Consider the following 10837-nt stretch of genomic DNA (forward strand, 5'->3'; position numbering starts at 1 on the left):
GAAAGGGGAAGGAGGAAAGGAAAAGGGAATAGGATTCCCCCTTCCCCCTCTTCCCTTCCTACTCCAAATAGGAATAGGAGAGGGGGTTGGCCGAATTGGGAGAGGACCCCAAGTAGGATTCCTCCTACTTGGGGCGCCCGTTGGCTGCCTCTCCTTCCCTCCAACCTATATATATATGTGGGGAGGGGGCGCCTACAACACACAACATCAACTGTTAGCCATGTGCGGCGCCCCCCTCCATAGATTACACCCTCGGTCATATTCTCGCGGTGCTTTGGCGAAGCCCTGTGCGGATCACATCACCGTCATCGTCACCACGCCGTCGTGCTGACAGAACTCGTCTACTTCCTCGACACCTTGCTGGATCAAGAGGGCGAGGGACGTCATCGAGTTGAACGTGTGTAGAACTCGGAGGTGTCGTACATTCGGTACTTGATCGGTCGGAGCTAGAAGAAGTTCGACTACATCAACCGTGTTGTTAAACGCTTCCGCTTTCGGTCCACGAGGGTACATAGACACACTCTTCCCCTCTCGTTGCTATGCATCTCCTAGATAGATCTTGCGTGAGCATAGGAATTTTTTTTTGAAATTGCATGCTACTTTCCCCAACACTATTTGTGCAGACCTTTTTTATTCAGTCTTTTCTATCGGTCGGTCTTTTCGAGCTTGGTTTTCGGTCTTCGGTTTTTATGCCCGGGGTAAGCTACGGTGATGGTGGTGAAGATGGCTATGGTGATGGAGATGGAAAATGACGAATGCTAGGGTTGATGTGGATGATGAAGAGGGCGGTCTCGGCGATGTTTTGTTGCTTACCTGACTTTGGCCCCTTCATGGTATTTGTAGGGTTAGACCAAGCGGTGCCTCCAGCAGCTCATACGAGTGCGTGTGCTTGTACGAGACACCGTCTTGCACTATAGTGCTTCTCTTGCGTCTCCCATTTGATCTTCCTTATCTCCTCTTTACTCATTTTCATGTATATGATTGATTTCATCCATATTTAGCCCTATTTCCTGTGGAAACAAAATAAAGATCACATTTTATAATCATTTGCATTCATTAGTCATTAGTGACAATATCGGAACAATATCTTGTTTTTTATAAAATAAACCGGTTTAATATCATATGTGATGAGTGTAAAAGTAACACTCAACAACATCACAGAGCAGAGGCTAGTGGTGGGGCAACGACGCACAACCATAGGGAGGTAAGCAATGGCAACGGCAGCGCGTAAGAAGAGGTTGGATTAGGAGAGAGAAAAAGAAGAGATGGGATCGAGGAAGGGGAAGGAGTTGGCAAGTTTCATAATCTTACATGTGGGCCCTACCTACACCTCGACATTTTGTCCACTTGAGCTACTAGTCAACCTAACAATAGTGTCCCACCAATCAGTTCCGCTATTAGAGACAACTAATAATATTGGAATCGGTGTTTTGTGTTACTCATCGGTCTCTAAACTGGTGGTTTCCCATGATTTTTCACAAAAGTGATGATTTTTCCATGGTTTTGAGGGCACTAAAGCACCATGTATATCTAAGAGGGTGATCCACACTACAAATTATCTTAACATGCATGCTTTCACATCATCAAAATTGTGGTAGCCGTTAAATTTACTAGCTTGGTCCACTAGCAACCGTCTGACGGTTGATGTGGTCTCAAAAAAACTTATATATGTTCGGCATTTGGGGCATGCCTATATTGTTGATCCTTCATATATTTTTTGGAATGACACACTTTTAACTGGATCTAATATCTTTCTTTTTTACACATCATTTTTCAAAATATTGTTAAGTCTAAATCGAGAAACTCTTACTTTTTACTTCTTTTAGTTGTTTATGTAGCACCTAATTATGAGTGCATCTTTTTGCTCTCGGTCTCCATGGAGTCCGGAATTTTCAAAACAAAATTACCAATTTCTTGTGTCAAAAAAATCTGAAATGTAAATATACAAGTACTTACAGATATATACTAGTGCATGTGAAATTTCATCACAAAATCTGTTTTGATGTGCTTTTATAGTAAGTACATGGGCTAGAAATCCATACATGACGATGCTACGCGTCGGCCCGGAGATCTTTTAAAAAGATCTGCCGCCTCTCGAGCCCCGTCCGATTGTACAACGCGAGCTTTCTTGTTTTGTAATTTCTTGCAACAATGCTCTTGTTGTGAAACCTCTTCTGCTCTAACTTTCTGCAATAAGAGTCATGTTATAAAAATCTCTTCTTCTCTAATTTTCTGCAACAAGACATCTGTTGTTAAATATTCTCTTATTTAATTTACTGCAACAAAACCCTTGTTGCAAAATTTTCTTCTCTATTTTTTTGCAACAAAACCCTTGATGCGGAACCTCTTCTCTATTTTTCTGTAACAAGACCCTTGTTGCAAAACCTCCATTGCAATAGGACCCGATACCTCTAGCTTCTTCTATGTAATCCTGCAACTGTTGCGAAAACTTGCAAGAACACCAACGGCTGCAACAGAGAGAGCACCATGTGGTCTCTGCATCACCCCATTTATTGCGGTATGCCTTTTTGGAACAGGTGCTGAGCTGCGCTCCGCATGTTTAGATGAGATTCAACACATGGATAGGAAAGATAAAAAAGTATGGTCATTTCTTTAGAGATAGGGATGAAGGAGAGAAGCGGTGTGCTTGCCCATCAAAATGAAGAGAAGCGGTGCGCTCTGCATGGTTAGATGAGATTCAACACATGGGTAAAAGAGATAAAAAAGTATGGTCATTTCTTTAGAGATAGGGATGAAGAAAAGCAGTGCGCTTGCCCATCAAGATGAAGAGAAGCGTTGTGTCGGTCCATCAAGAGGTGCGTCAAGTGTAAGAGGTGTGTCAAGCGTGGAACGTGATGGATGTGAGAGAAAGATCGGTAGGTAACTAGCTTTTTCCATACATAATTCACTTTTGTGTAGCTCACATAAAAAAGTATTTCGCCATGAAACTCTGCAAACAAGCAGTATACATCCATATGTATGTGTGTATTTCTTTAAAGAATTTTTAGCTATTTTTATGCATTTTTTTGACAAAATTAATGCAGCAACGTGCAGTGTACCATCCAGTTATCCAAAGTTAACAAATCCGATGATGGCAATCCTAATTGGGTATTTTTAACATATGAAAATACAAGTAGGGGAAATAACCTTTTCAGTGAGAGCAACGGATATTTAGACATATTAACATTAGGGGGTATTTCCATTTAGACCATACTTTAATTATCTAAACGCTCTTATATTATACTCCCTCCGTCCCAAAATAAGTGTCTCAAACTTAGTACAACTTTGTAGTACTCTTTAGTAGTTGAGACACTTATTTTTGGACGGAGGGAGTATTAGTTTACAGAGGAAGTACTTTTCTGCAGAGTCAATCACGAAATGTTTTCTTCGGAGTCGACAAGAGAAAGGCAGCCATCAAATAGCGAATCAATCTCAGAGGAAATAAAAGAGGACATCGAGTTCAAAGAAACTTTCTCTGAGACGAGTGTAATCATATTTGAAAATACCACCTTATCCTTTTCGAAAATAAAGATAAGACCTGAAGAGGGGGAAAAGCAACCTATTTTTCAAAGGGCAGCAGGACAGGACCTACATTTGGTATTCCTGGGGAAAATATGATAAGTCCTAATCTCATTTTTCCAACATGCCAAAAATTGTCAGAACTACTTGTGAACCACCTCCCCAAGTTGATAGACGAGAGTCATCAGGGAAAAAAAATCTCGACTTGTTAATCTAGACAAAACTCATGCCAAGGACTCTTTGCTATCAGTTCTCAGCATCAAAAGATGTGACTAGCCATTGCATTTTGCAAACTGTGGCTTCCATAGTCCCTAGTACCTGCCTTTTAAAGCGTCTGTTTCCTGTACTCTAGGCTCCTTCAACCTTTCATTTAGCTCTGACCGCAAAGATAAAGGAGAATTATCTTGATGTCGGCGTTGGCTTCCATGGAGAAAAGCCTCTGCTCCAGCCCCTTATGGCGCCTCACCTGCACAAGATTGCGATTGGTGTCATAACAAAAAATGGCATCAAATGCTTTTCATGTGAACAAGTAACTACAGGCTATTAATCAAGTCCAAACATTACGGGCCTCAAGTTTTGGTGAATTGGACATATGTCACTAGAATGTGAAGGACACCAGAAATTAAGAATGAAAATGACTTACATAGTCAGCAATTTCTTCCAAACCCAAAGGTTGCACCTTTTCATCTTTACTCCAGCCAAGGGATATCATGAAAGCCAGATCTTCTGCAGTAAATATGGCTTCAGCTGGATACTCCTCATCTTCTGGTTCAGTAGCCTCTGACGATGAACTAGCTTCCTCATTGCCAGACTGTGAGTTCTTGTACACATCATCTGAATCTGCAAGCGCTGAGGAGGAGCTACCATCTGCATTGTCTGAGCCGGATACCTGGAATCCTTCATCTCCTGTGTCAGCAAGTTCAGATGAGGAGTCAGACTCCAGGTTTTCTACAACAAGCTGCTGAGATCCCCCAGCTGCCATGTCAACAGACTGCAAGGATGAATTGTTCTCTTCATTGTCTGAATGGTGCCGCTGAGATCCCTCGGAAGAATTTGCTTCTTCACAGAAACACTTTCCATTCCCCATGCATTTCATTCCAGAATTAAGACAAGAATCATGCTTCGCATCAACTCCGCTGGATGGAGATGGCTCACAACCTGACTCAACAGCTGAACTTGAACCATTAGATTTGGTTCGCAACGACTGGAAGAACTTTAATCTTGATTTGCTAACACCACCAGATGAACCTTGCACTAGAGGAAGATCATGTGTGGAAACCTTGGGCTTTTGGCTGAGAGGAGGCTTCTTCTGTGGTTCCGTGGAAGCCACACGAGCTGGAGGACTCGCAGGATTGCCTGGAGAGTCTTTAGGAGTCTGTGCAGTACAATTTTGCTCTCGGCTGAGGATTTTAAAGCTTCCTGAAAGCGTAAGCTTTGAAAGCTCGGTCTTGGCTGGAGCTCGAACAGAACCATTGGCGGGAAGTGCTAATGATTGTTGTATGGCCTTACTAGTACCAGCAAGATCTCCAATCCGTGTTCCTTTTGATTTGGAAGAGCTTGTTACCTGAATAATCTTGAAATAAGTTAGCTAAGCAAAATACATTGGTGCATGCATATCACACACTCAAAAAAGGTGAGACAAACACAACCAGAACACACAATTGCCAGAACCATGTAGCATTTACTAGCATCAGTTTTATGAGTGAGCCTTTTCTTTTCGAGGCAAAACTTTTGCTTGCTTTTTAATTATAGTTTATGTCGAACACACCTGGTGGCACATTGCACCTCGGGGACAGAACAAGGTCACATCCAGATAATCAATAGTCTAGCACGCTGCCATCATGAGAATGGTGACACCGACTAGGGCAATGGATGTGGCAACAGCAATCAAATCCAAAGATATAGGAATTGAGAGATTAGTTTCCCTGCTAGATTAAGTAGTTATTTCCTTCTCTTTTTAAATTACCATTTTACACATCGTTTCAATCAATATTTTGTTATTAGGCACACACATCTCTACATAAGATGAACGATTATTTTGATCATCAAGCAAGAGTAGTGATAAATCCTTCTCTACTAGGCTCCCTCTTCTTTCAAGCTGTGCCATCTGGCATCCTTCCACAGTATTTACCCATTGGTCAAACCGTCGAAGTTCATAACACATACAAGGAAAACAACCTATCAAACTAATTCAGGACAGTAGCCCTTAGGAATACTTCAGGATATATTTTTAAATCGCATTAGAGTGAAACATGAAGCGCAGGAAAGTAGGTATCACATGCAAATTATTTTTTTTTTATAGCAGTCATTCTGCCCATGCCTCTTAACATACAAAATAGCAAGGGTGTAAATATTCCACTTCCAAAGCATGTTTAGACCGCCTTAGTGCATATCTGCACAACCAGCGAAATATAAAGCATCTCCGTGAGTACCATTAGTTGAGTAATGTTAGGGTACAATTAAACATGTGATCATGCTAGAGCAGAAAATCCGATATTACATTTTCCATACATCAGAGGCAAATGAAGTGCCCTATGATGTTATACTAAATCATAACATAGGAAACAGGAAATGTAATGTCTAGTCCAACACCAAGAGTTAAGCGCGCGCGCGCGCGTGTGTGTGTGTGTGTGTGTAATTAGAGAGAGAGAGAGAGAGAGAAATATATATATATATATTTATATATATATATATATAGAGAGAGAGAGAGAGAGAAATTATTTTATTACTGCAACTGCCAGCAAATATGGGAAGTGATTTACACCCACAAGTAAGAGCAAAAAGTAAATCACAACCATTCTTGCAGGTAAAAGGTAAAAAATGTGAAAAAATCTTCTGGTCAAAAGGCAGAAGATAACTCACAGAAGATTTGCTTGTTGTAGAAGTCATGGGTCTTAGAGTGTTTTGTCTCAAAGTTCTTTCTTCAATCTTCTGAGCATCAATTGATAACTACAAGCAAAAGAGTACGTGAACATGAATCCAGAGAGACAACATTTATATCAATGAGAACATTATAAACACCATGACATGGTTCCTACCTGAGGTCCAGACGAAGTTCTCTGAGGAGCTTGCATAACAGTCTCTGCCATGCTTAATGCAGTTCCACTGTTCAGTGCTACTTCAGGCTTTTTACTAGGAGCGGCTTGTGGTACAGAAGAGGCAACAAGATTTTTCTTTGGCTCACTTGATAGAGGAGCACCTACTAGCTTGGAAGTCCAGCCATCAGATGGAGTAAATGGAGGCAGGCTCTGAATTGGGGTGGTGATACCAGGAGATGGGACTCTGCTAATGTCTTGCCTAACATTCTTGTCCTCGGAACTAAGCTGTGGGAATTCTCGCTCAAAGGCAACGCCAACAGTATTGCTTTTAGATGTACTACCATTATTTAGACTAATTACTCCCTTACTTGATGTGTCTACCTTTGAGCGAGCACGATTTAACCTATCCCTTTCAGGTCTACATGAGCTAAATGATTGAAAGCCATCACGATCTGCTGTAACGGACCTACTCTCCCTATCACGGGAATCAAAATCCTTCTCCCTCTCCTTATCCTTGTTCCTTCCAAAATTTGCATAGCCCCTTGTCTTCCCCATGTCATCCCGGTCAAGCCTCCGGGATCCACTTGAGACTGAACTCCTCCGTGATGAAGACTGCCGGGAACTCTGGTCACGGTTGTGCCCAGATGAGCGATTTCTTGATGAACCACCCTTACCTTGACAATCTACTAGAATATCCAAGAGAAGACTTGTTAGGATAATATATGACAGCATTGCAACATAGAAAAACAATGCCACTTATAGTTCACAGGTGTATGAAACTACAATGTCTCCCCCTCCCCCCAACCCACGTAAGAGTCGTTCTTCATAATGGCATTTGCAGACAAATAGTATGCTCGTAAGAGCACATAAAAATCACCGTAATTGAAAAGAAGTAGAAGGGTATGTCTGCATGGTGGCCAAAACTCGCCTGCCAATTTTCTCACCAAGATCACAATTTTAGGATGGTTGCCAATTTTTGGGGGGGCCAATGCCTCCTTAGCACCTTATTAAGTTCATCTTTCTTGCCAATGTTGGCCAATTCCAATTATTTGTTGAAAGTTAATATTAGTAGGTCAAACAGCCTTCCATACTAAAAAAAAGTGATGCTTCCTAGTACAACAATACAGATGGTTCAATTTAAGTGTGATGCCCTTTTAGCAAGGTACTCTCCGCTTGCAAATAATTGTCGTTTAGCTGTTCAAGGAAACATATTCCACCAACAACTATAAATGTTAAATTGGTATACTATAGAGTAAAATAAAGCATGGTCATAAATAAATTAATAAAGCATTAACCCCTTAGTTGATGGCTTGATCAAATATCTGCTTTGTAAACCAGAGGGAGTATGAGTTTCACGAGCCTTCCAGATGTTACCATGTTTACAAATAGTTTAGTAAAACATGTAATGAACACAACGCAATGGTTTGTTATTGCAGCTGACACCCGCAGCTGATACCACCTGAATCATATGAGCATCATTTTAAACTACAGGAACCCTTGATACTAGATAAAGAACACATGAGTTCTTCAATGATGCCCATAACTGTGCCAATATTCCCATCATCGAATTAATCCAAGAAACAACATTCGAATTCGCCAATCTCTATTTTCAAAGCAAAATCACATCAGGCTAAAAGGCACCACAAAACCCTAATCTCCACTTAAACAGTACCCGCACGCAAGTATCCCATTAAATAAGCATGTATCTCCAGCGTGAATCACAATGCATCCCGTTTCACCACAGATGTCCACATTCAATCATAGAAAGCCACAGCTAGCAAACACCCGGCGATAGATTACATTTATAACACTAGCAGTCTGAGAGTAGCAAACACAAAATTGGAAGGCTGGTGAATTCACCTTTGCGTGACGAAGCTGCGGCCCAGAGGGTCGCGGCACCAGTGGCCGTGACCTGGCCCTGCATCAGCCATTGCGGCTTGAAGGCGGGTATGTCCTGCTCCATGGGGGGCACCACTCACCATCTACCCACCAATGGCTGCGGAGAGGGGAGGTCCTTCTCCAGCGATCCAATCGGTGCGCCCACCAGCCTAATCCGCGGCTGCAATGCCACGCCGCCGCCGCCGCCAACGCTCCGCTCCTATCCCCTTATCACCAATCAACGCATGCCGGCGACCTCCACGCCACCCCTCCGTGGAGGCAGGGCTACCACCGAAACCCTAGCGCGGCAGCGCCTTCGCCTCGCCGCCCGACCGAAACCCTAGATAGGGCTATCACCAGAGCCGCCCCTATAATCAGCCCCGAAAAAATCACGGGGAAAAAATCGGGGCCGCCGCCGCCTCCAATTGCCCCCGTATCGTATCACGGGGCGCCTCTCTCCCGATTGAAGGGCCCCCAATCCGCTCGTAATCAGTCGGCGAGATGGGGATAGGGTCGTATCGGCGTCGATTTCTTGAGCTGGGTCGGCGAGTTTGCCCTCGGCGAATTGAAACGGCCGGCGGCTGCGGGGCGGAAGAGGAGGGGTGGGGGGGGGAGGGGAAACGAACAAAAAGCAATTTGCGAGAGAGGAGGGTAGGGATATATATTTTGTTGGGGGTTTTATAGGATTTGGCTGCCTGGCAGCAGGGGAGCTCGACTCGTACACGTTCTGGATGTGGATACTACCTGGAGAAACCCTACGCAAAATTCTTTTGCTCTTATTAGGTGAACTTTAGGTGGATAGCCTCCTCTGCTATTTGTGTATATAGGCACCTTATATATAAGGAGCAGGAGCATAGGTGGTGTTTAGTTTGGCTCTGGATTGTGAGAAAGCTGCAGTGGAAAATCTGAAGAAAAAATTGATAAGAATTGTTTTTAATGCCCTTGAAGACTGTTTATATATTAATTAATTAACTGTAAACATCAATTTATACACTGAATGACATGTAAATGATCATTTTGGAAGGAAATTATCAAGTTTTAATGTTGCATAGGGTTGAAAAATATGAACAAAACTATAGTACCAAAGTTCAACATAGTGAGTACATTCCAATCTTGGTACGAACATCTCAAATTATTCATGAATATTCATATATATATCACAAATTCAAAAGGAAACCATAACTTTGTACAAGTCGTTCAAATTCATATAAAGACCACAAACGATCTTCGCAAAAAAAAACACAAATTCCTTCTCATTTCCTCCTGACTGTTGTAACCTTTCATTCACATCATGTCTCCTCTCGTGTGGCAACTCCATCGCCTCTTCCCGTCATTGTGCATATGAATCAATTCATCACAGCCATCAATTGGTACTGCATGTTAGCAATGAAGCAAAAGAAGTTTTGTCATAACAGGGGAACGACGTCGTGCAGGGAGGGCCAACCGAAGGGGTCAAACACAGAAACCTAGCAAGGTGAGGCGACGTCCAGAGTGGCAAAGCTTCGCGAGAGGGTCGACCGGACGACGACGGGGAATACGGGAAGATACCGGGACGAAAAGGTGGCACGTGCTAATGCTACAAGGTCGTTGGAGGTGGGAGGCTCGAGGAATCGCTCGATGAGTTGCTCGCTCAATTGGGACTCTGGTACCGGTTCGACTTGTTTTGGTTGCAAGGTTGTTAAATTCATCCAAAGGCCTCGATGAGGAATCGCTCGATGAGTTGATCGCTCAATTGGGACTCTAGTACCGGTTCAACTTGTTTTGGTGGCAAGGTTGGTAAATTCATCCAAAGGCTGGGGTAAGCTCGGGGAAAGAGGAATCCAAATCCAAAAAAGCACCTCTTTGGTAGCTTTCTCTTGTGCATGTGTTTTTTGATGGATTCGGGGAAGCACGTTTGGAATATGTCTGTTTGATGTGCTTGTTGGATTTGTGGCGACGAATTTCTGTATTTATGCTTGGTTTTCTACACAAACTATGTTATGTATTTCTCGTTTACGTTTTGATGCTATGAGAGTATCGTATTCGTAAAGATGTTTGATGAAAAAACCTGTAGCGACCCGACCCGAAAACGGTCAAGTCTTTGTGTATTTGTATCATCCCAAGATCATTCTGGCACACATGCTTTATTACATCGAAATATCATATAGAGTCTTTATTACAAAAATAATAAATTGGCTGAAGGCCAACTCATAAGATAAACTACTGCCGAAGATGTAGAAGATAGCGAGTCCATCCGACCCCAAGGGCATATCACCAAGCGTATAATGTAGCCTCACTCCTTGGAATAATACTCTTCAACATGAGATGTTGCGGTAGTGTAGGTCAGCATTTTGAATATGCCGACAAAGTCACAAGAGAGAACTGATAAAATAAAATATCTATACTATATGCAAATATGGCTG

The 10837-nt window shown here is 42.6% G+C and overlaps 1 protein-coding gene across 3 annotated transcripts; it reads right to left on the reverse strand.

Annotated features, from left to right (window-relative positions):
• Positions 1-3459: 3459 nt before the first annotated feature.
• LOC119322471 (nucleolar and coiled-body phosphoprotein 1-like) lies at positions 3460-9047 on the reverse strand. 3 transcript variants are annotated; one of them, XM_037595961.1, is made up of 5 exons: positions 8418-9047; positions 6558-7240; positions 6382-6468; positions 4163-5092; positions 3460-3985 (listed from the first exon to the last, which is right to left on the reverse strand). In XM_037595961.1, exons 1-5 carry the CDS (start codon positions 8518-8520, stop codon positions 3890-3892), a joined length of 1899 nt encoding a protein of 632 aa, XP_037451858.1. In that variant the 5' UTR covers positions 8521-9047; the 3' UTR covers positions 3460-3889. The 3 variants fall into 3 exon arrangements, with proteins under 3 accessions (XP_037451858.1, XP_037451859.1, XP_037451856.1); XM_037595962.1 differs by having other exon boundaries at positions 4163-5083; positions 6558-7243; XM_037595959.1 differs by having other exon boundaries at positions 6558-7243.
• Between the last annotated feature and the right edge of the window lie 1790 nt (positions 9048-10837).

This window comes from Triticum dicoccoides, chromosome 6B (genome assembly GCF_002162155.2).
Source record: "Triticum dicoccoides isolate Atlit2015 ecotype Zavitan chromosome 6B, WEW_v2.0, whole genome shotgun sequence".
In the NCBI taxonomy this organism is placed as follows: domain Eukaryota; kingdom Viridiplantae; phylum Streptophyta; class Magnoliopsida; order Poales; family Poaceae; genus Triticum; species Triticum dicoccoides.